Below are 24,681 nucleotides of genomic sequence, written 5' to 3'. Positions count from 1 at the left end.
GATCTCCTGGTTATCGTCCGTTAAACTGAATTTCCTGCATGTAAAACACCACGGTTCTGATCAATTTTAGTAGTCGTTGCTCCCGAAACGATCTCACGGAAGATGAGAAGTATCTGTTTGATGTTAGCACCCACGCAGATCCCATCCCTCAGCATTGAGTTCACCCCGCAAGGGGACTGCAGGGCCTCGGCCTGTCGAGGCGTCGGTGGCGGCCGCCGTGATCGCCCCGTGAGGGCCTGACGGTGCCCTGTGCTCTCCCCCGCGTCCAGAGACATGACGGAGGTGGTGCACGTCAAGGACCGCAAGGAGGCGATCCACGAGCTGAAGTACTCCCCGGACGGGGCCCACCTGGCCGTGGGCTCCAACGACAACGCGGTGGACATCTACGGGGTCGTGCAGCGGTACAAGAAAGTGGGCGAGTGCATCGGCTCCACCAGTTTCATCACCCATATGGACTGGTCCGCGGACAGCAAATATTTGCAGACGAATGACGGGAGTGGGAAAAGACTGTTTTTCAGGATGCCGGGTGAGAGAGTGCATGCTGGGTAACAAAAGATTGTGTAATAACCGCAAGGTTATGATTTTGATTAAATACCCTAGTGGGAAATCCAGCTTGGACCAGTTTGGATTCTGAGCTCAAATACACCTACTGTATTTGCTTCTCAACTGTCGACGGTTCACATTGAAGAGAGCACAGGCAGTCAGTTTGCAGTGACCAGCTGACGACATCATCCAGTGAGTAGGCCCAGGCTACCCTTGATGGCGGCACACTGACTGGCCGCAGTTGGTCTGCGTTAACGGTTTCAGTGACGTATTCTCACTCAAAATGTGAAAAATCAGCTGCAGCTGACGCAAGATAGACAACCATGCTGATACCAGCCCCAACTGGTTTTAGATTGGCTACCAGCCTGACCAGCTTACCAGCTAGAGCTGGGATTTCCACTAGGGTCTGGAGCGGAATTTAGTTTTAGACAACGCGTGGTCCTGTATGACTCTTGTACATCGATACTACGATGGTGATGAACAATAATGCTAATAAATCCTGGCTTTGTGTATGTAAGTGGTTGCTCTCTTATTTTTCTGCTTTCCTTCCACAGGCTTTTTGATTGAGTATGAGGCTTTAATGTGCTCAAGGCCTTATTTCTTATTTATTGCAATCTATGAATAGTGACTTCAATGCTTTTTTTTTAAGTGCTTGCAGTTAGTGCAATGCCTTTTTTTAAACGGTACAGGATTTGTCATGTTTGTTGTGCTATTCATTTCTGCCTGCAAGGCTGCTAAAATAAAAGCTCTTCATTCAGGCTGCCTACAGCATTTCATTGTGTGTTCTCAGAACCTCATGGGACTGTTTTAGCGTATTGATTTTGTTGTACTTTGTGATCACATTCCATAACGCTAATCGTCGGCCTTGGGGTAATTGGAATTTTCTCCTATTTGTTTAGGTGGGAAGGAAGTCACGAATAAAGAAGAGCTGAAGCTTGTTCAGTGGTCAACGTGGACCTGTGTTCTGGGCCCAGAAGTGAACGGAATATGGCCCAAATATTCCGACATCAATGATATAAATTCAGTAGACGCAAACTTCAACAGCCACGTTTTAGTTACGGCCGATGATTATGGATTAGTAAAGCTTTTTCGCTATCCTTGTTTAAAGAAAGGTAAGATCCCTTTGTTTTCTTTGCTAAATTCAATTTAGCTTGACCTTTTTTCTACTTGGATCGCCAGTAAGTACTTTCCCGCAGTTCGGCTTTGCCCTCGTCCTGGATCATTCCTGCAGCCCAGCGGGAGGATACAGAGAACCGCATGCAGTGATCTCTCTGGCCACCTGGCAGGCAGGGATGCCCCTCACTGACTGTCCCACTCTGTGCCCCTTCTGGACTGCTCAGGGCTGGTGTCAGGGGGGCGCAAGTGCGTCCGAGCCAGGGTTTGATGTTGGTGCCAACCGAAAAGTGAGAACACTGGCAGGAGTGGCCTTTACATTGTGCCCTGGAGCCCTGGTAAAGATAGTGTGAGATGTGTCTCTGCTAGTGGGTGCCTTTAGGCACTGGTGAGATTGTAGGAGTCACACTGCTATCCGCGCGGAGGAAGTGTGCAGTGTAAATGTATGTAAATATGTGGGTGCAGAGAAATTAAATGGAATATCTTTGACTTCTCTCTCCACTTCACTATCAACAAATCATTCCAAGCTAAGTCATGCACAAAAGGATTTTTGTGGCATTGCTAGCGCAGGGACACATGACGTTAACACACTGTGACTTCACCTCCGTGGATATGGGGAGTATTTCTGAAATCGAGGTAATTGGTCTAGCTTTGTCCTGGAGAGTATTTCTGAAATTGAGGTTATTGGTCCAGTTTCTTCCTGGGGAATATTCCTGAAATCCAGGTTATTGGTCCCGTTTTTTTTTCCTACATATTTCCATGTGTGTTTCTTTTGTGGGGCTGCTTTGGGTGACGTCCTTCATTGCTTTCTGTCTCCTAGGTGCAAAGTTTAAAAAATATTTAGGCCACTCTGCTCATATAACAAATGTGAGATGGTCACATGATTACCAGTGGGTTATTACTATTGGTGGAGCTGACCACTCTGTGTTCCAGTGGAAGTTTGTCCCTGAAAGAAAAGCAAAAGATGCTCTTCACATAGCTCCTCAAGGTAGGTCAGCATCCCCTCAGTGTTGCAGCGTGGTGCTTTGTTGATGGTATTAAGTAAATGCAGTACCAGTTTACACTGTGAAAGGTACTGACCAATGTAATAAGAAATATGGCTTTATTTCTCTCCCTTTAAAATATCTCGGTTTGTGCAAGGGTGAGAGGATAAAAGACATAAATAGGAAGGAGGGATCCCAAACATGAAAATGTAATTGTTCTTATGGTTTAAAAAATCAAAGACGATATCATAGGAATATCCCTATGAGGGTCTGCACTCCACGATGCAGGTTTTTAAAAGAAATGTGGTCAGAAACAGATGTGAAGTCCAAGTGTGTTAACAAAAACCTGAAAGGACATGATTCTTTGTTTCTTTAAGTTGAACTTGTCCATTCGGAAAATAAATTCAATTAGAAAAGACACTATTTGTGGAGTCATGGTTCATTGGACCTTATTCCACTGGAGGCCAATGAAACTGCAAAGTACTTTTCTCTAAGTATCTTTCTTCCAGTTTCTGCGGTGCTTTTTATAATGGGTCATGTTGTGAGCGTGTTTAGCGTACAACAGTCCAGTGCTTCTGTATTTCCGTGTATCAGCAGTTCTCAGTGTCAGCTTGAGTAATGGTACTCTGTGAACTGCGTTTGCCCATTTGCACACTGATGGGCTACTTGATGAATTGGAGATGCCATTCAGGCAGGATCTCATCTGTAAATGACTCTATCATGGCTGGATTTAACTTTAGGGAATTTGGCAACACTGTCCCTTGAATGAAAGTATAATGTGGGTGTTAAAACCTTAGGTATGAAAACAGTGTGCATTCATAGTATATATAAGCTATGGATACAACATCATCAAGTGTGGTATGCGGTCTTTCAATAAATTGCTATGTTACTTTTTTCTATCCAAAAAAAAGAAAGGCTGTTCTGAAGATGTGGAAAGTTTTAATAAGATGAAAGCTAAGACATAAAGAAATCAGCATAAGTCTCAAGAAGTAATTTCTCAAGACGAAAATCCTCAGGACTAGACTGGACTTTAGATGATCTCGCTTACAGTATTTCAAATCTTGCAAAGTATCCATTTCACCCGTCCATCCATTTTTAAACCACTTCTTGCAATTCAGGGTTGTAGAGGAGCCGGAGCCTATTCTGGCAAACAGTGGGCACAAGGCAGGCAGGGCACCCCCTGGACAGGATGCCAGTCTGTTGCAGGGCAGCAAATCAAGCTAGAAATTTAAAAATGTAATTTCAAATTTGATCTGAAAGTGTCAGAGTCAGAGAGTGAGTGCAAGACAGCATAGCATGTTGGAAGAACAGTCAACCTCTTGCTGGAGAAGTTTCATAACGATTTCTGCTCCCTTACAATGAGGATGTCCGTCCGTGGTGATAAGAGCCTTGCCGCGCAATGCAAACATTGAAAATCCCAAGCAGAAGGGGTTTCGAATTTGCGAGCTTTGAGTTGGGTTTAAGGCGTGTCTTGTACTTTGCGATCGCAGAAACCTTAGTGGACTCCAACAGCGAAGAGTCAGACTCCGACCAGTCCGACGTGCCTGAGATGGACTCGGAGATCGAGCAAGAGACGCAACTCACATATCGCCGGCAGGTGCGTCTGCTGTGCCCCTAGGTCACTGGGCACTTTCTTGCATCTTCTTGCATGATATCACTGTCGTGCTCTCCATTCTGTACTGCTTCAAGACGGAACTCTAAACAGACCTGTGTAATCCTCCTGGTATGATTTTAGTACAGTGCGTTGCGTTGTGTAGTGTTACACCCCAACTCCAGTAGTTAAGACTATGTTGTTCAACAGCAGGACAAACTATTGATGTTTTTCAAGTAGTGAAATTCACTGCTCTCATCTCGCATTCTCCCTTCCTAGATACAGATCTGCCTCCTACAAGAGGCACCAGACCAGCAGACACAGCACTGTCTGAGCAGATCAGCCTTGCCCCAGTAGTCAGAAACACAGGCTGCTTTTTAATGAGCCACAAGGAGAATTCCATGGGCTTTCACAGATGCAGTATGATTAAGACCAAACGTGTCCCTTTTCTAAGAAGCGCCTGCTTCTGTAATGCTGTTTGTGATTCAGTGCAATTGCCCAAAGCCTGCCCTTTAATTCAGCCTGTCTTATAGATTACAAAGCTGTAGTAAAAATATATATATGGGCTTGTTATCATTCCATTAGCCCTCAGTCTTGAAAATTGTATCCTCTCATAAAAAGATGTGACTTAGAGTAGCCATGATTAACTCTTTCCCCTAAAAGAACAAAGTCTTCTTGATTTGGTATGATAATCTCACTAAGAAATCTCACTGGTAAAAACAAAAATATATAATGTTAAACTGTTGCTCGAAAATATTGATCTTCTTTCTGGTCATTAAGGTGTAGCGATACATTTGAAAATGTGGAATATACTGTACCGCTGTTGTCTGTGTTTGACAGAAGGTCCGTACCTAAAAAAGACGGACATAAATATTTGAATATAAATATTCAGTAAACGGAGAAGTGTGCGCTGTGGTTTTTTCCCCCATCCAGGTTTACAAAGAAGATCTACCTCAACTTAAAGAGCAATGCAAAGACAAACACAGAGGCACCTCAACGAAGAAAAGGGAGAGAGCCCCAGGCAGCACTGTCAGACTGCACTTTGTGCACGGGTGAGAGGAGAAAAGACATCCCAACAGGAGGCAGGGACCGTGGTCTGGCAGGGAGACTCAAAGCTTGAAAAATACTCCTTTGAGCCTTTTTCCTGAGTAGGAGCTGGCCTCTTGCTGGCTTCAAAGCCTCTGAAAGTCTTACAAATGACTTGAATTTGATCAGTTTTTGTTTTCCCATTTTTATTGATGTTTCCCTCTTCTCAAATACTAATCTTGGTTCATATTAATCAGCATTAATTCTGGTTTAAATTTGTTGTGTCAACTTTAAATATAAAAATAATGTACTATCAAAATAATCCATGTATATTATATATGATGTATATTTTTTTCCTTGCTGCTAATTCTCCTCAATGTGAAGAAAGGCTTGGATGTAATGAACAAATGCTCATTCTGCCCGGCAGAACTGAATCTTTCCTATATTATATGGCAGTGTACTACTGGTTTAGTGCTTATCTTCTCCAAAAACTCTGCACATTTGCTATTCTTTTCTGTGAACTGCTTTCCTATATTTTGCTGTGAATGTCAATAGTATGATGGTGGAGTACAACAGATTTGTTTTGGAGATTGCAAATTAAAACCCTGCTGGGATTTAGGGAAAAATGACTTTTTCAGAGACAGTGAACAGCATGGCCCCAGAAATTTACTGCATTCCTCCTTTTGCACAGGTCTGTGATCAGCTTTTTCAGGCAGCTGCTGACTTCAGTGATAGGAGCTAATTAATTCAGCACTTAACACTGGGTATTAGGTTTCCTTTAGATTGTATACTGTATATAATGCTTTAACTGCCTAAAGGGGTTTATATATACTCAAAAGAGAGTGAAATTAGGTGAGTTTTCTCCATCGATCGGGCACGAGTCAATGAAAGCACTCTTTCACGCTGATGTAAAAGAAATGGACTAGTGTTTGCTTTTTCTGCTTGTGTGCTCCATACTGCACTTAGCCTAATCCTACACAGCTAGAGTCACTAACAATCTCCAGTCCAGACTGAACAATTCGACACCTCTGTAGTGAGCTGCTCTGATAGACTGCTCTAGTGCACGTCAATGTCAAAGCTTCCTGAGAACGGTCATGTCGGGTTTTAGCAGTTATTCATCGGAATTAGCGTTTACCTAGCTTCAGAAACCTGGATCTATTGCTCATGAACGTTTTCTGGCATATATTGTGGTACATGTGTTGTAATAGTTCAGGTGGGTAGCTGCGTCAGCATGCATAGTCTGCAAAGGAACAAGTAATAGGTTTATTCCATGTTGAAAAGAGAAGAGAGAAAATACAACGTTTCATGTTTCACCCGGCACCCAAAGAAGGCTCCACAGCTGAAACGTTGTGTTTTCTTTCTTCTCTTTTCAGCATGGAATAAACCTATTACTTGTTCATGTGTTGTAATGCACACTGACATCATTATCGATTTACGGTAGATTGTAAGAGCCTTGGAAAGCCCCGATACAGACTTTGTGAAACAAAGTGAATGGATAGTACACCCTGTAAGCATTTTAGAGCTATGGAAAATACAACACAGTTCTATTTTGGTAACTTTTGAAAGGCTGCTGTACTTTGAATCAGTGAACAGAGAGTTTTCTCCTTAGTGTCTTAAAGGGAAACTGCTATACTATTTTTATATTTCAGGGTTAGAAAGAATTGGCATTGATGAGTGCATTTCAAACCACAGTGAAGTAAAATGTACCACAGTAACTTGTAAAATTTCCAATTTACATCACAAAATAGACAACATTTCCAGGTATGGGCAGCACCATATTCTCTGATTCAGAACAAGGCAGCCAAAATTCCAGTGTGGTGAACCAGGCCCGTTATATTGTAAACAAGCAGGCTTGTGAATCCATCTCTTTTATTCTATTAGAAATACTACTCTCGACTTCGAGATGTTTTTGCCGACAAATACTAATGTTGCGTCCGCATGCAGATCACTTTGGAATATTTCTGTGGTGAAATTTCTGCTGCACAACCAGTGCTTATTCGCTCGTGCATCACATTACATTAGTCTTTGCAGTGACTAGTGAGCAGGAAGGGCTGCTTCATGTCTCAGTTTGCACAAACTCAGTTTGCTCTTGTCTGTGGTGAGACTAGGGGTTTGTGACAATATGGCGATTACACAGTACTTTCACAAAGTTTGCGATTTTGTGCTCATTCCGGAATTTGTTAAATTTTTGCGATACTGTCAGTTCATTTATTTTGTTACCAAGATTTAATAACCAGTCTGAGAAATTAGGACTGCAGTTCTCCCTTAAGTTAATAAAAGCACTTTTGTTCCGGGCAGCAAAAGGAAAAGAAAATAGCGCAGGATGTGTTATCATTCTTCACATGAATACCAGCATGAGAGGTTACAAAGGAAAAGAGGCCATTCAGCTCATGTACTGTAGTTCATTTGACTGCTGCAAAGTCGATTTGACCTTTTCAGGGCATCGGCTTCAACAACAGGACTGGGTAGATTGTTCCAGTCTCCGCGTCCCTTCTGTAGCAGGTACCTCAGATTCTAATTTCAATTGCACCTCCCTGCAGTCCGTGTTTCCCTTTCTCATTCTGAAGAAGTCCACTCAGCCGACTTTGTCAGTGCCTTCAGGGATTTCAAATCCTTGACTCGGGTCCCATCAGAGCCTTCTCCGTTCAAGACTGAAATGATCCAGCTCTTTTAGGCCGTCAGTGCAGGGCACGCCTTCAAACCTGAGGATGTATGGGCTCACTCATCTCTAAGTATATTCCATAGAAGGAGTATCTTTTTTGTCATGCGGTGATCAACATTGTGCGCGGTATTATAAACGAGTGCACTGTGTGTCGTCACAAGTCTGATCTTCAGTGCCTGCGGGTTCTCTTTATTGACTCTGCATGTGTGTGTTTTTCCAATAACCCAGATACCGGGGTTATGACTGCAGGAGTAACCTGTTTTACACGCAGACTGGAGAGATTGTGTACCACGTGGCTGCAGTGGGGGTGGTGTACAATCGACAGCAGAACACACAGCGTTTTTACCTCGGGCACGATGATGACATCCTCTGCCTGGCAATCCACCCTCTCAAGGACTATGTAGCAACAGGCCAGGTAAGACTGCAGTAATCCCTAGCAAAGCCACCTGGTAGCATTTAAAATATGCAATGAAAAAGCACACTGTGTTTATTCTGACATGCATCAGTGGGAGATACTTTTCGTGTATTTCAGATAAGATGTATACATTTTCCAGTGTTTTTTTTTAACCAGGTGGGGCGAGATTCTTCTATTCACATATGGGACACCGAGGTGCTGAAACCCTTGTCTGTCCTGAAGGGATATCACCAGTATGGCGTTTGTGGTGTGGATTTTTCAGGTAATGCATTTAAAACAAAAAATGGCTTTTTCTCCCTGTAGTTGACTTGTTGCATAATGGCGTTCGGGTTTGCTTATCTTTGTGGTTTACCATGGCTAAAGAGAAAGGGCCAAAAGAATAGAAATACTTCTCTGGTAATCTGCCTGACATTCAGGCTTTGCTTTTACTGCAACGAGAAGGGAAGAAATACATTTGATTATAATAAGATGTGATTCAGGCCTTCTGTGTGATATACTGTATGTTTGATTCAGGCCTTCTGTGCTTTACAGAAGGGCATTCTGAAGCTTTGTTGTGTAGTTGTTCTTGTAGGTTCTTCTGTGTCACCAATGTGATTCTTACTTCTGAGACAAGCAAGATATTATTTGTCGCTCTACACGTTTTATCTGGCAAACATATCTGAAGGACCTATAGTGACATCATGTCCAAATGATGGAGCTAATGAAGAGACAAACAATCCCGTGCCAAGCTGTTGTTAGTTAAGATTACCACAAATCACCACAGAAATGCTGCCTGAAGCGCAGATTTTAGTTCGGGCCAAAATAGATTGTGCCTTCACCCATTGTGTGAAAACAGAAATTTCATGTTTGAAACACTCACTACGGTCGGTAGTATGTTCACATTTAACGAGTACGGCCCTGTGCTCGCATGTTCCTGGGGCTGTGCGGCGTGTCTGCTAACAGACGACTCTGGAGCTGCTCAAGCATGTTTTGAAGAGCGCAGTTGACGAACATGACACACGTTCATGACTGGTAGTTTACTGTTCGACCTTGTCCAGGCCTGACGGGGTCTTCACAGTCAACGAACCAAAAGCTCTGACGGTATGCCGGGCTCACTGGTTTCAATTTCACTCAAGAACAATAGGTCTTTTTCCCATTACCTTTTTTTCTTTTTTTTTTTTTAGCCATTTACAGGGCTGCTGTGACAGCAATGTAAACGAACGGAGGCTTTTTATGGGGTGTACTGTAACGACCCCTTAACAAGAAAGCTGAACGTGCTCCTTTGGGTGAGCGCTGGAAGGGAGGGTGTGTTTTGAGTGCTGGTCTCACTGTATGACGTGGCTGTTTGTCCTTAGCGGATGGCAAGCGCTTGGCTTCAGTGGGGCTGGATGACAACCACACTCTTGTTCTGTGGGACTGGAGGAAGGGAGAGAAGCTCTCGGCAGTCAGGTGGGAAATATACCTCTTCACCCCTATCGTCATGAGCGACATTGTTATTGGTCATGGCTGAGCTTCGTTGTTCTCCAGAGTTACTTCAGTTTGGGAGTTCTCTTATGTGTTTTATCATCTGGTGGACTTTGAAATGTACAATTATTGCATTTGCATTTGTAATAGGTGTATAATTGATTTTGTTTTCATTCACTGTGTCCCTAAACCCTGAGCTATTTGGAAACTCCATCGTCTTCTGCTTGACAGAAGGTGTTTCATTCTTAAACGGACTATGGGTTATGAACCGTTATATCATTGTACGCGAGAAAGAATGAAATATTAATATTTTTTAATGAACGCATCTTTCACAACCGCTGCCTGCGTTCACATTTAGATCCTATATGACTGTCTGTGGAAGTGGCTCTTACTATGCTGTGAGAAATATTATCTACTTAGCACCACCAAGTTTAACGCCATAATTTATCCACGGGCTGCAAATTGAGTATCTCATATGTGCTGGTGATTGATTAAAAGGAAGCTCCCTGCTGACTTTCAATCCATTCTTTCTAAGACAGCTCCACTTAACTCTGCCATAACAAAAGCTGAAAGTTTAATTCTGCCGATCTTTCTGATCTCTGACAGGATGTGCCCGGATTTGTTCTTTTTTGGTGGCGTTTCCTTACTGCATATCATTTTTGCCAGTATTACACAGCCTGGAGTGGGCTGTCATAACCAGAAACATTAAAAGACAGGTTCTGATAAAACAGACACACAAAACAGCTGTAGGGTAAAGAGTGTGTGTTCTTTAAATAAACTGCAAGGAAACTAAACGACGCTACAAAACAAAAAACAAATGTCTGAGCTCCTTTTTGAAATTGAAACAAGACTTCTTCAGTTTCCTCTATGGACAAACAGGAAGCTAAGCAGTTAACTAGCAACAAAACACACATGTCAAAAACATACAAAAAGTCCACCAGTCATTCTCTCAGTTAGTTGTTTTCTTCCTTCTCTCTCTCCTTCTCAGAGAATTTGTTCTCGGTCTACAAACGGCTTGTATTGACTTACTCTGGAAGCCTTAGCTTCTTGGTTCTTAAACTCTCACCCTACATGTGAACTACTTCTGACAAGAATCTCCATCTTGCCTTAATCTACTTCCCTCTCACACCCAGCTTGAGAGCTTTTAGGTATCCTGTCACAAATCAGTTTTAAATTCACAAAGGAAGGTGGTCTTTACGTCTAAAGCATTGACCAAAGAGATCATTAAATTGCGTAGCTATGCATGGATTATTTAATTGATCAAGGAAGTAAGTAAAACTCTGAAAGTTTATGTTTTAAAACCTGTGTTCTGTTGGTCAATTGTATTGTACAACAGCTGCAACCAACACAATTCATAAGGAGCTGGAAGTTTTAGTAATCTGTGTTACAGACACCTGTTGGCAGTAGCCTGATGTGTTCAGTGCTAAACTAATCAGAGAGACTTGTTGAGCACAAAGCAAGCTGGAGTTGGTACACTGAGGAGCCCTGTAGATAATTACAGAGGGATCTATCCCCAGGATCTAAGATGCAAAACTGCAGGCATCTCTCTTACCTGAATAATTCCTTTGGCACTGATTATAGTTTTGCCAAATTTGCCATTGAACAATCATAAAATTGTACAATTATGCTCTGCTTCATTATTTAAAGTGTCATCTGACTGTTAATTTTTTTTTTCTAGAGGGAGCAAAGACAAGATTTTTGTCGTTAAAATAAATCCATACATGCCAGAGAAGCTCATCACGGCTGGAGTGAAGCACATGAAATTCTGGCACAAAGCAGGTATGGTTCAAATAACATAACTCCGTATTTGATTAAGTTGATCTTTTTTTTTTTTTTAGAAAAGCAGTCCACACATTCTTACTTATCCACAATAAAGAATGCAGTCAGATTTGTCCGATAACAAACATGCCTATCTAAAAGTGGGGAGCTCTGTCAGCATGTATTGGCCACAAAGGAACAAGTTAAACGTTATTTTAATTTTGATAAAGGGGCGCTGTAATATCCCATTGAACGGCGAGGGTCTGTGTTTTGTTGCAGGCGGGGGGCTGATAGGGAGAAAAGGCCATGTGGGGAAGATGGAGACCATGATGTGTGCTGTGTACGGGTGGACAGAGGAGATGGTCTTCTCAGGAACCTGCACTGGAGACCTCTGCATCTGGAGGGACATGTACCTCATCAAAACCGTCAAGGCTCATGATGGGCCTGTGTTCAGCATGCATGCACTGGAAAAGGCAAGAAGATTCTCTTAGGCAAGGGTGTGAATGAACTGTTCTTTTTTTAAATACCTCTGAAGGTCCTGGTACCACCTTCTCCTCTTGCACTTGTCCTGTAATCCTCGTGCCTTAATGTGGCGTAACCTTCGGTTTTTGGTCAAGACCTCCTACTGGCTCTGGTCCTGTGGTCCTGAAGTGTTGAGATGCTGCAGCAGGGAAAGTGCGGTTTAGCCCTGAACATCCGCGCCCCTTGTCTTTCCCTCAGGGGTTTGTCACTGGAGGGAAGGATGGAGTTGTCGCTCTCTGGGACGACACCTTTGAACGATGCCTCAAGACGTATGCCATCAAGAGATCTGTGCTTGCTCCGGGTTCCAAAGGTACAGTGTGTGCATGTTCGCCTAATAGGACTCATTTATCGGTGGCAGTGGTTGGAAGGCACAAGTCGGTCAGGAGTATTCTTTTAAATCTCATTCACAGATATATTTTGAATCTGTCTGAGCAAATGCCAGGACCAGTTAGGATTTCATTTCAGCTATTGCAGCTATATATTGCAATACTATATATTTATTTACTGCACTATCTACTGTATATGTAGACTTTATAGTTTATATCTAGTATTTTGTAAGGTATTATAAAGAATTTGTAGCTTGAACTGGTTGCTAACTAATTCAAGGCATGTCAACAAGTTACACAGCTAATTGGGGGGAAAAACCCCACAAAAGACTCTTTTCTGAAGTACAGTGTCAATACCCAGCCTGTCCGAAAACCTGCCTGAACAGTTTGTTTTCGTGTTTGAAGCGCTGCAGTCTGGAAATTGTTCGGAAACCCTCTCCTCTGGTGGGCTTGCTTTCAGGTCTGTTGCTGGAAGACAACCCCTCCATTCGAGCCATCTCTCTGGGTCATGGCCACATACTGGTCGGCACCAAGAACGGGGAGATCTTGGAGGTGGACAAAAGTGGACCGATAACACTGCTGGTTCAGGTGAAGATGAAGATTAGTTTGGAGATATTTCCTTTTTTCCTCCTGTGCATCATCTGGTGCATCTTTTAACTGAAGTCCAGCTCGATTGCTAAGCCCAATGTAGCTTACTACTGGAAACATTGTGGCACTCCACTAATAAAAGGGCTTCAGATCAGGCCAGGCTGATATGCTTCTAGGACAGCTTTGGTTTATACCTGAAGTCTCAGATCATACAAAAGGTAGCAAATCTTGGACAGTTAAATCTGTAGATTTACCACATTCCGGTGAAATAATGCCTGGAGGGGACAGAATAAGGAGCCAGCTCTTGGTCTGATGATGGGAGGGTTTCTGTGCTGTAATCCAACAGACCCTCTCAACAGAAAGTAGAGCACTACCCTCTTCCTGTCCCGGAATGTCCTTGGCCTGTTATTGCCCCCTGCTTGGGTAATTAATTGCCCCTTCAAATGCTTTAGGGCAAGTAACCCACTTTTCATGAGGTAAACCAGTATGATTGTATGCTTAATTCCAGCATCTGAGTAAGTTTTAATGAAGCAGACCGCAGTTGAAAATGTTGAACATTGAACATGAATTTTTATACATTTAAGCATCCTTTTTTTATCAGAAATATATATTTTTAAATTTGGTGCAGCTGTTTTCATAAATATTGTACTTACCTAGTGCCTTATTTATTTTATTTTTTAAAGAATCTAAATACAGTACTTCCAGCCTGCTGCTGCTCATAACGTTTTATCCATTGAAAGGGCACTAAGGTCAGTGTTTCAAATTAGGAGTGACTCATCTGCAAAGGATTTCATTGCTCAGGTCTGATTTTAATGCACTAATGCACTTGACTGGTGGTCAGAAGCAACTATGAGAGACTCATTACTATTTTGTCTATGAGTTTCTTGACTGAAATAAACCCGTGTGCGGGCATTTTACAACTTGGCCCCCTGAGAGACCGTGTCTATCCCACCTGCTCATGGGCCGCCTGTCTCTGCCGACATCATCCGACAGGGCCACATGGAGGGGGAAGTGTGGGGCCTGGCCACTCACCCCCACCTCCCGCTCTGCGCCACCGTGAGCGACGACAGGACCCTGCGGATATGGGACCTCTCTCCGAGCCACTGCATGCTAGCCGTACGGAAGCTCAGGAAAGGTAAACCGAGTGTCTTTCAAGGGATCCGAGCAACGTCTCGTTCGAGGCCTTGCCCGACGCGTTCGCAGTTCTTCAGCACCACGTGGAGCGCTCAGCAAGCGGAGGCGAACACGTGGGGTTTGTCATTCCAAAGCGCTAAAAACCTGGAGGGGCTGCCTCCCCTCCTCCAGGAGGACAGTAATGGAGTCCTCCGCGAATGCTGCTTCCTTGTTCCACGTCTTTCAGTCTCGCGCCTCCTGCTGCAGCTCCCCTGTAATGGCGGCACGCGGGCCTGGTCTTGACGGCGCAGGTAAATGCAGCGGCCCGGGACCGTGTGGCTCCCTGGTTCCCGGAGAGGGTGACCGGTGGAGTGTCCTGTGTCTTTCCCAGGGGGGCGCTGCTGCTGCTTCTCTCCCGATGGCAAGGCCCTGGCTGTGGGGCTCAACGACGGCAGCTTCATCATCGTCAACGCCGACACGCTGGAGGACCTGGTCTCCTTCCACCACAGGAGGGACGTCCTTTCCGAGATCCGGTTCTCGCCAGGTGAGCAGGTCCGGGGCAGCGTGTGCGCGCAGTACAGTTCAGCGGGTCGGCACCCTCGAAAATATTACAACCGGCCACAAGTATGGCCTTCCCTCTGCTTTTTATTCTCCTGACAGGAGTTTCCAGGTTTTCGGAATATAAAGTGGGTTTAACTGTAAGCTGACCCGCTTGCCTGGTGGCTGATGGTGAAATGAAGATAGGGGTGGGGTGGGGGTGTTAAAGATTGCAGTAAGGGGAGGGAAGACCCCCGAGGCTAAATCTTCTTCCTTGTGGAGCAAAGCAAACCAGAAGGCTCTCCTCAAATACGCAGCAATCCTGTTCGTCTTGCTACATTAAATCAAAGCAGTTACTCCTGAAACTTATTTCTCAGCTGACCGTCATGCGATATTTCAAAGACTGATTTAAGCTTTACTTCCTTGACCTTTATAAATAACGTCCTCACATATTTGGTTCAGCAAAGCTCCCACTTACCTGCTACTTTAGACCTCTGTAACAAGATTCCACAGGTTTGCAGCAGGTCAATATTTCTCAGTTTGTTTTTGAATGTGACTAACATACACTGTCAATACTCCCTCATAAAGACTCCACAACACAATAAAACAGCCACACAGCAAAGCAACATTTCACATGAACATAACCAGGACCACTGTTACTGAGGGGCACTTACACAAAGTCATGAACTCTCAAGTCCTTAATGGTGTTTATCCATCATTTCCACCTGATCTCTCCCTACCCGGAGCTCTGCTCTTAGCCTTCAACCAAAATGATATCTTGTTAGGAACTGTTACAAATAATCATGTAAGCCTGTAATTGCACAAATGGTGGGAAAGAGTTATACATATATTAGGGCGGAGTGGTGGCTCTGTGGCTTAGGATCTGCGCCTGTGGCTGGAAGGTTGCCGGTTCGTATCCCATGGCCAGCAGAGGAATCCTATTCCGTTGGGCCCCTGAGCAAGGCCCTTAACCCCAACTGCTCCAGGGGCGCTGTATAAGTGGCTGACCCTGCGCTCTGACCCCAAGCTTCTCTCCCTGTCTGTGTGTCTCATAGAGAGCAAGCTGGGGTATGCAAAAAGACAAATTCCTAATACAAGAGATTGTATATGGCCAATAAAGTGATCTTATCTTATCTACATGTTGTTATAGTGTGTATATTAACCAGTAGTTGTTACACACTTTGTTTGTTTGCACTTTGTTTTGTTCTTGATGCACTGTTTGCACTTTATTTTGTTTTTTACACTTGTTTTACAATCGAGAGACTTTCTGTAAATAAGAATTACATTGTACCAGTACCGGTTACATATGGCAATAAAGTTCAAGTTCACAAAGAAGCAGCCAGATGAAAACTCCTTCGTTTTCCGCAAGGACGTTGCGTGTTGTTTTTGCACTCTCATGGCCGCGCCGCTCCGCTGGGATCGTACTGTCGGAATGCCTGAGGGAAGGAGGCTCTTGTGTTTCGTCAGGTGCTGGGAAGTACCTGGCTGTGGCGTCCTGCGACAGCTTCATCGACATCTACAACGTCATGAGCAGCAAGAGAGTGGGAGTCTGCAAAGGGGCGGTGAGCTACATCACTCATCTGGACTGGGACAAGAGAGGTGTGTGACTGAACAGTCCTTCCCTACCCTACAGCAGGGGGACGTGCGCGAGTCTCCAGTTTCTTTTTCCCCGATGAATTTGTTTTTATACGAATTTTAAACTGAATCTATTGCTGGAGACGTTCTCTCCAAAATGAAAAGGCAAACGTAGTACCTGGAACTACTCATCCTAGAATGTGCTTTGTCTGTTCATTTTTTTATTTTAACAGGGAAGCTTTTGCAAGTAAACAGTGGTGCTAAAGAACAGTTATTCTTTGAAGCCCCCCGTGGCAAAAAGCAGACGATTCCAGCATCTGAGGTAGGAACAAGCCGAGAACAATCTGGGTGCAGCTGCAGATAATGCGGTTGTCCTACTTTTAAAAACTCCTGAGGACAAGGGTGGGAAAAAAAGTGGTTTGGCATTAGTGCGTCCTAGTTTTGAAAAGGTTTGATAAGTCTAATCTTGTCAGTTTTGATGTAAGAAGTTACCAGAGAAGGGGACCTCAATTATACTTTTAAACATAAACTGCAGAAACAGACACAGTCAAAGGCACATCAAGCTAATATTGTTAATTTGGTTTCTGGAAGCTTATTGATCCGAGTCTCTTGTTCAGCCATTTTCCTGAAAGAAACCAGGATGTCAGGTGTGACCGTATGCCTGCACAGCTTGTTCCCACACCAGTTGGTGTTCCTGCCTGTTCTCACTTTTTTTTTTTTAACTGCACTTCCCTGTGATTTCCACTTGTGTCCATAGCATTGACCTCGCCTTGTCATTTTCCTTATAGTCACTGTTCCAGATGAACAGGGATTCAAGGGATTCTGCCCTGTCAGTGTAGAAGCAGTCAGGGCATTTCTTTACAGAACGTATCCTGCTGCTTTTCTCTGCACTCTAGAGCAGCAGTATTTCTAATGTGACGACCAGAGCTGTACAGAATATTCACAATGAGGTGCTACAAGTGCATCACGCAATTTTAACATTGCTTGTCTTGATTTAATTTCTAAGTTTTTAACCGTAATCCCCACATTCTGTTTGGCAAGGCGGTGTCTAACTGGCAGCTAACTGCCTTTCTCTATGCAGCTTATGTACACATTCCCTCTTAACCCACCTTGAAATCTTTCTGTTCCGTCCGTGTTCCTGACCTCTCCGCAGGTGGAGAAGATCGACTGGTGCTCGTGGACCTGTGTTTTGGGCCCCTCGTGTGAGGGCATCTGGCCTGTGGTCAGCGACGTCACAGACGTGACCGCTGCCTGCCTGACCAGCGATAAAAAGGTCTTGGTCACTGGGGATGATTTTGGCTACGTCAAACTGTTCAGGTATCCCGTGAAGGTAAGAAATGTCCATGTTTCCCACTAATGGGGCTTCTTCTTTGTAGTAACTGATGTGTTGAAAGGCAAATACGTTCAGGTTACTGCAAAAAAAAAAACCCAAGAAAAACAGGCCAAAGCAACAGAGGAAGGAAATTATGAGCCACAGAGAGAGGAGGGTTGGTTTACTCGTGGCACGTTTTTTTCAAATTCATTTCCTTCTCACTTTCTTAAAGAAAAAAGGCAAAACATTGTAAGTCATTGATAGCAGCAGTGGCTGGATTTCACATGGAAGACGGTTCTGTTGTTGTGGCCCCAGGGAAAGTTTGCCAAGTTCAAGAGGTACGTCGCTCACAGCACGCACGTCACCAACGTGCGCTGGACACACGACGACGCCCTGCTGGTGACTGCGGGAGGGGGGGACACTTCCCTGATGATCTGGACCCACGAGCCGGAGGGCCACCGGGAGAGTCGGCAGGGCGACAGCGAGGAATCGGACATTGAATCGGAAGACGACGGGGGTGGGTGTCCGGAATTGCTGAGCTGACAGAGGAACAGCTGCATGCTCTCTGAAACAAAATATTCCTGAACAGAGTAGGCCCTTGATGATTAATATCATTGAAATTGTATATATGGCAAATGGAATACAGTGTGTTATATCATCAGGTATATGTGGATTAAAGGGTTTTGATGTCCAAAGTGCAGTTTCAATCTATGCACTAGGAATCTGAATTTGTCCTTCTGAATTTGCTCAGATTGCTCGGACACCAAAGATCCTATTGGCGGCTGTGTCCAAGCTGTCAATAAGCATTAAGTCCTGGTTTATGAAGATGCTTGTGCAGGGGGTCTTTCCCCCAGAGGTGGGAGCCCTACTCTGACCAGTGTAAGTCAACTAGTGAGACTGGCAAAGCTGAAAGACTACCTGCAAGGAACAGTGAGCTGAATAGGGACTTCACTCTTTATTACTTGGACAGCTGTGGAGCTGCTACAACACCCCTGTTTCTCTTGCCACCCGCTTAGGATACGACAGCGATGTGACGAGGGAGAATGAAATCAACTACACCATCAAGGCCTTATCGACCAACTTTCGACCAATGTCAGGGATCAAGCCACATCTGCAGCAGAAGGAGCCAACTGTTGACGAAAGGTACCTGCAGAAATTAGTATCAGGAAACAGTTTCCTTGAAGAGAAATCCAGAGCTAAGATGTGCCGTATGTTCCTTGGAGAGGTCTTAGTTTTCCAAACTCCAGTTTTGTGGTGACTGATGCATTTCCTACATTGTTCTTGAACCTTAGGTGTTTGGTTCCACGTGAGCCACACCTTTCCACCAGAACACTTCGGCTCTGGCTTCTCTCTTTCCTTTTATCTGACTTGATCAAAATTGACAGTTAGAGAAGGTCTGTGCTGCTTCTTCCTGCTCTTCTGTAATTTTCTCTCTTTGCTTCTTTCTGCTGTGCTGTCCTTTGTTTCCATTGAAGGCAGGGAGTAGTCAGGTAAGGTGATTTCTACAAAATAAGTAAATAAGTCAGTCGCACACATTACCAATCACACTGCTGATTTATTTGCCTTGGACATTCCTATTTATTACATTAAAGGGAACGTTTTCTTCTTCCAGGCTCCTGAAAGGCAAACTGCAATATATTACACATTATTTAATAGACCTCTCAAGTCTGCTTTTTTGTAACCTAAATGGGATTTCTCAGTGCACCCTGGAGGATCAGTTAAGATGAAAGAAATAACAGGGTCTAAAGAAAGGTCTGAGAGAAGACTTCTTCCTCTTTCTGTCAATATTCATGTTAAAGAAGTGTTAATACAAAGTGAAAAGAATCAATTTCATTCATGGGGCAATTTTTAATATGCAACTCTGTAGTAATACAGTAAGGTAAGAAATAAAAGCACTTTATAAAGTAGTCATTGATCTTCCTGGATGATCAATGAAACTCTATGCATTCACTGGGTATTCCCGTGATGATGATGATTATTATTAATATTATTATTGAGATATTTTATATTCAATTGAGCAGTCCAATACAAAGAGTACATAGAAACACACATTTCCCCATTATGCAGGACACTGTTCCAGCAGTAGTAATAGCACCACTGGAATAAGTGTTAAATGCATTGATATTAGGTGTAGTTCTACTGATTTAATAGCACAGCTTTGAGCTTTAAGCCAAAGAATGTAACTGTTTTTTGTTCTGTGTCTCCTGTGAAGGAAGTGTTGTGTTGTGGTGTAAACAGGCAGGACACTGTATTCATGTAACTCTCTTTTCTGTTGCCTGCTGCTGGGAAGAGGGTCCAGGTAAGCAGAATTTCATAGTCCTTTGCCTTCACCGTTAGAACCGTAAGGAAAAAAACTCAGTTCTCAGTGGATCTCATCCTTTTGTGGGGGCAAACAAGCATAGATTCCTTCACACAAGTTAATTACACCTGACAGTTTTCCTACTGTTTCTTCCCCCTGCACTTATAGCAGTCAACTTTGCACATTTTTTCGACCAAGCGGTCTGAAAGGCAGGATCTCAGTGGATTTGGCAGGCTTGCAGCAGCCATTAGGGGCTGGGAGTGAGGGGGAGAGGTCTTTCAGAGCCTTTTAGCTATACAGGGTCTGAGGAAATAACTTTATTTCAGTGTTAGAATGACATCATCTGGTCTTCTTCCGAAGTGACGCAGTTTAATGTCATGTTAATGTTCAATGTACTGCTTAATTGTGATCCTGTAGTCATTATGGGAAGTCTGAGGGATCTGACTGGGCCACAGACACTCGAACTGCAGCACTGCAGCGTGAGATAACGCATCCTGATAGGCTATCGCATCAGAAATAAAAATGTAACACGCCTCCACAGCTCTTACCTTCTTGTCTAAAGTTCAGTCATTATTTGATGAATTAGTAATGCTCTATGGCTACTAAGATCTTCGAATTGTTGATGCTGTAAAAAGTGAACCTGCTGAATGGCACAGTTAAAAGGTCCCTAGGGCTTCAACCAGGCATTTTCATGCACATAATCCCACTGGAATGATTGGAAATGACTTTCCAGACAGTTATTTGCTTTTGTAAAAAGTCTGGTTAATTTGAACCTAATATAATAGGTATGCTTTTAAATAGCAGTTGAACATAATGGTGTAGCTGCTTATTTTCTGTTGTGTAGGCTACAGCCGTAAGGATTATGGAACAGGTGATTGTAATTTTAAGTATGATGGGACTTTTAGTTCCTGCTGCAAACTAAAAATAGCAAAAACCCCATTCAGGGTTTTTTAGTTTTGCATTATAACATTAGAACTTGAACGGTGGTCAGATATTCAGATGCACTGTGCTTGTCAGCTTTGTGTTTCTAAGTTACATGCCGAAGCTATTTTGGGGCTAAATAAAGCTCAGGGGAAGATATGAACTTTGGATTAAAGCCTGCTGTTATGTTACTTCAACCAGGGCCCTGGGATCAAAATATTCCTACAGAGTGGTTGGGTTTTGTGGTTTACATTCGTGTATACAATTAATCCTGAATTATCTTTTACGGTGGCTTGCCTGCACAAGGTACCCTGTGCTTAGAACTTAGAGAACTGAGCATATGACAATTTGATTACAGGTCCTTAATAGAGTGGCCCTCGATGATTTATATTATTGAAATTCTATATATGGCAGATTGAACACTGTGCATTATATAATTACGTCCTTAATTAGGTATATGTGGATTATATATGGATTAATGGGTTTTGATGTCCAAACTGCAGTTTCACTGTAGCTCAGGTCGTATACTGCAAATCACTCAGCACTTTCAGATCCTTTCTCAAAACTGCTTTAAACTTGGGCTTTTAATTCTGTTTAATGTGCTGCTTCATTTGTTTTGTTACTATTAAATGAATTTAATTGAGTATAGGTGTATCTGTTGGTTTTTCTTTAGTCTTGTTTTGTTGTAAAACACCTTAAGATCCTGTCCCGAAAGGCACTGCACACAGTAAGGATTAATAATACTGTTATCACCTAGAGCTGTGAACACACGCAGCAGTAAAGATTTTACCCTGCTATGACGCAGTCTGTCACTGCAGGTTTCCTACGTTAAAAAACTGTAAAAAGAACTGAAAAGCATCATACACGTACATGCAAAGTTGTAATTTATTAAACGGATTCCTTCCAGTCATTCCAAAACACTGTGAAAGCAATTCTGATGGACTCGTGCGATTCATTCTGCCTTTCCAGAGCACAACCGTTTTCCTTGTGCTTGCATAGAGAGAGCTCGGAACTCGGCTGCTCTAGTCTGGAACGGGTGACAGACCAGCTCTTCTTATTCACAGTTCTCTGTTTCAGACCCCCTGTAAGTAGGGCGTTGCCGCAACCTGAGAAGCTGCAGACCAACAATGTGGGTAAGAAGAAGCGCCCCATCGAGGTGAGTGAAGCCGTCCGAGCCCGTGCTTACTGGACAAGTGGCAGACACCCAGAATGTGCTCCAGACTGGAAGCTTAGTGTTGATTTTTCTATCTTGCTTCTTGGTGTTCACTAGAATGATGCATAATAATTCCTTACGCTTGTATAGTGCAGCCTGTAAAGTGCTTTGAGTGGAGTGTCCAGAAAAGCGCCATATAAGTGTCAGGAAGTATAATTATTACCACCAGTGTGTAGCCCCACCTGGATGATGCGACGACAGCCATAGTGCGCCAGTACACTCACCACACACCAGCTCTCAGTGGGGAGGAGAGCAGGGTGATGGAGCCGGTTCATAGATGGGGATTATTATTATGATTGGTAAAGGCCAATGGGATGTTTGGCCAGGACATCAGGGTAACACCCCTACTCTTTTCGAGAAACACCCTGGGATTTTTCATGACTACAGAGAGTCAGGACCTTGGTTTTGCATCTCATCTGACTGGCGCCTTTTTACAGTATAGTAACCCTATAGCTATACTGGGCCATTAAGACCCACAGAGCGCAAGGTTATCGCCCGCTACTGACCCTACTGGCAACCTTAGTTTTTCCCAGGAGGTCTCCTGTCCAGGTACTGACCAGGCTCACACCTGCTGAGCTCCAGTGGGTTTCCAGTTGTCAGTTGCAGGGTGATAAGGCTGCTGGCCGTCACAACAGTGAAAGGATTGTGAATCTACTAAAAGGAGCTCTTCATGGAAAAAAATAAACCTACAATAACCAATACACCCCCGCTTTGAGAAGCAACGTTGTGTCCCGAAGTGGAAATGGTGCTTCTCGTCTGGGGATTGGGGAAAGGGCGAGGAAGTCTGGAAGCCGGCAGCAGGTCTGGCCCGGATTTCCGGCGGGCTCTCAGTAGCCTCTATCCTCCCCCTCGCAGGACCTGGTGCTGGAGCTGGTGTTCGGCTACAGAGGCAACGACTGCAGGAACAACGTCCACTATTTAAACGAAGGAGCCGACATCATATATCACACGGCCTCGGTGGGGATTGTTCTCAGTCTGACTACAGGTGAGGAAGTGGCCTGCAGTTTATTACGCCTGTATAACCCCTGAGGCTCAATGGAAGCTTCTAATTGCTGGAGGCTTCTTCCTTTCACACAGTGAGCTACTGGAATTGGTTCCTCTTTTACATCCAAGTCTGAATGAAACATACGCCCAATTTTGTTTTTATTTACCTCGGTTAAGAGGACCCTTGTCAGCATTTTCTGCTTGGATGAGTGAGGTTATTTCTTCCTATTGAAATTTGCTAGTCGTTTGAGAGGAGATGTGCTGACTTGTGTAGCAAAAAAAAGGATTTCTTATTTCACCGGTTCAGGTTTGAAGTCTATTTCAGAACATCCTTTGCATGTTGAATTCCGTTACAGAATTGTAAATTAAAACAAAAATACCTATAGCGTAACTATAATGCTGAATTATTCTGTTTCTGCTTGTGCCTGTGGCTTGCAGGGATAGGCTTTGCTGTCCCCTCCCCTGCGACCCAGAATCAGAAGCAGCAGTTCAAAAATGGATGGATTGTTGTTTTAGGAAAGAATTTCTTGTTAGAAGTCATGATTGTTGCACATTATAATTAATCTGCATGTTAACGTATTTTGTTCTTTTGCTTGATTTGGTGCTTTTGTATGTTTGATCACAGCTTGTCAGAGTTTTTACATGGAGCATACAGATGACATTCTGTGCCTGACCATTAACCAGCACCCCAAATTCCCAAACGTGGTGGCAACAGGCCAAGTAGGTATGTTTGTGAAAAATTAACAATAAATCACATTTACTTGCGCCTATGCTGTAGGCATTAAATAAAATCTAACATTTTGCATAGTTCCGTGTGGGTACTTTGAAGCATGAAACACATCAGGAGTTACCAGTGGATCTACGGTATTAAAGTGTGATATAGTTTCTGTGCTTCAATTCTCTTAGACATACAGTATTTAACATCTAGATGTTTTCTCTCTCCCTTTTTGCAAATCTTGCATCCTTTAACTTTTGCTTGGTCTTGAACTAGATTGCAGTATCGCATTTTATACACTAAATATTTGCACAAAAACATAAAAATGAGTGTTAAACACATGATCTGCTTTCCACACAAGCCCTTTAGACTCGACAAGCCTTCTATGTGTAGCGAAATTTAGTTATTTTTTAGATTTTACTGTATGTTAACCAATTTTATTTTTAAATTTTAGGTGACTCTGCAGACATGTCAGGTACTGTGTTGTTAAATTTCTAATTACATATAAGCTTAGCCATTTTGCTCATGAAAATTGAATGCATTTAATTTCCTTGACATTAATTAATGCATTCTCTGCCTGTGTGAAACCTGATATTTTGTTTGATTTGTTAATTTAGATGATTTGTCTGATGCTTTCAAAGCATCTTACGTTTCTACACAGCTGGAACTTTAACTGATGCAAAACAAACAAGTTCACTTGCTTAAGAGTACAAATAGTCTTGACCTACCCAGCACTTGAACCCAGAACCTGCTAGTTCTGAGTCCAGAGCTCTAAACACTGCAAAATCCTCATTACACAACAACAGAATGCAACTTCTGGTAGGTTATTTTCATATAGCGCTTTGCCACAATCCAAAATGATAATAGATTTAGTTTTGGCAACATACTGTACCCAGGTAATGGTTTTTTCTTGCTCCCTTACTTTGTTGCAAACTACTGCCACCTAGTGGAATAAAGACGCCATGCAAAAGTCTTTCAACCACAGTACAGCATTTCTATTACTGGGTTTGGTTTTCAGGTTTTAAATAAATAATCCTTACAT

General features: G+C 43.3%; 1 protein-coding gene across 6 annotated transcripts in view; it reads left to right on the top strand.

The window, feature by feature from the left end:
• LOC102690474 (EMAP like 5) overlaps positions 1 to 24,681 on the top strand; it is a 71,974-nt gene that overhangs the window by 37,635 nt on the left and 9,658 nt on the right. For 3 of the 6 annotated variants that reach the window (XM_069193156.1, XM_015350283.2, XM_069193158.1), the window contains exons 9-33: positions 270 to 526; positions 1,443 to 1,655; positions 2,477 to 2,644; positions 4,130 to 4,236; positions 5,164 to 5,282; positions 8,147 to 8,333; positions 8,490 to 8,595; positions 9,668 to 9,761; positions 11,455 to 11,555; positions 11,814 to 12,007; positions 12,255 to 12,366; positions 12,843 to 12,970; positions 13,964 to 14,105; positions 14,475 to 14,627; positions 16,088 to 16,219; positions 16,429 to 16,517; positions 17,349 to 17,525; positions 17,823 to 18,024; positions 18,524 to 18,650; positions 18,983 to 18,997; positions 19,798 to 19,806; positions 21,805 to 21,883; positions 22,796 to 22,925; positions 23,550 to 23,648; positions 24,094 to 24,114. In XM_069193156.1, the coding sequence (XP_069049257.1) occupies positions 270 to 526; positions 1,443 to 1,655; positions 2,477 to 2,644; positions 4,130 to 4,236; positions 5,164 to 5,282; positions 8,147 to 8,333; positions 8,490 to 8,595; positions 9,668 to 9,761; positions 11,455 to 11,555; positions 11,814 to 12,007; positions 12,255 to 12,366; positions 12,843 to 12,970; positions 13,964 to 14,105; positions 14,475 to 14,627; positions 16,088 to 16,219; positions 16,429 to 16,517; positions 17,349 to 17,525; positions 17,823 to 18,024; positions 18,524 to 18,650; positions 18,983 to 18,997; positions 19,798 to 19,806; positions 21,805 to 21,883; positions 22,796 to 22,925; positions 23,550 to 23,648; positions 24,094 to 24,114 (3,161 nt within the window). The remainder of the gene's footprint in view (positions 1 to 269; positions 527 to 1,442; positions 1,656 to 2,476; positions 2,645 to 4,129; positions 4,237 to 5,163; positions 5,283 to 8,146; positions 8,334 to 8,489; positions 8,596 to 9,667; positions 9,762 to 11,454; positions 11,556 to 11,813; positions 12,008 to 12,254; positions 12,367 to 12,842; positions 12,971 to 13,963; positions 14,106 to 14,474; positions 14,628 to 16,087; positions 16,220 to 16,428; positions 16,518 to 17,348; positions 17,526 to 17,822; positions 18,025 to 18,523; positions 18,651 to 18,982; positions 18,998 to 19,797; positions 19,807 to 21,804; positions 21,884 to 22,795; positions 22,926 to 23,549; positions 23,649 to 24,093; positions 24,115 to 24,681) is intronic. The other 3 variants (XM_015350287.2, XM_015350284.2, XM_069193157.1) reach the window with 1 other exon arrangement.

This window comes from Lepisosteus oculatus, chromosome 8, assembly GCF_040954835.1.
Source record: "Lepisosteus oculatus isolate fLepOcu1 chromosome 8, fLepOcu1.hap2, whole genome shotgun sequence".
Taxonomy (NCBI): domain Eukaryota; kingdom Metazoa; phylum Chordata; class Actinopteri; order Semionotiformes; family Lepisosteidae; genus Lepisosteus; species Lepisosteus oculatus.
Note: the sequence above shows the minus strand (reverse complement) of the source record. Positions and strands in the feature narration are given on the sequence as shown.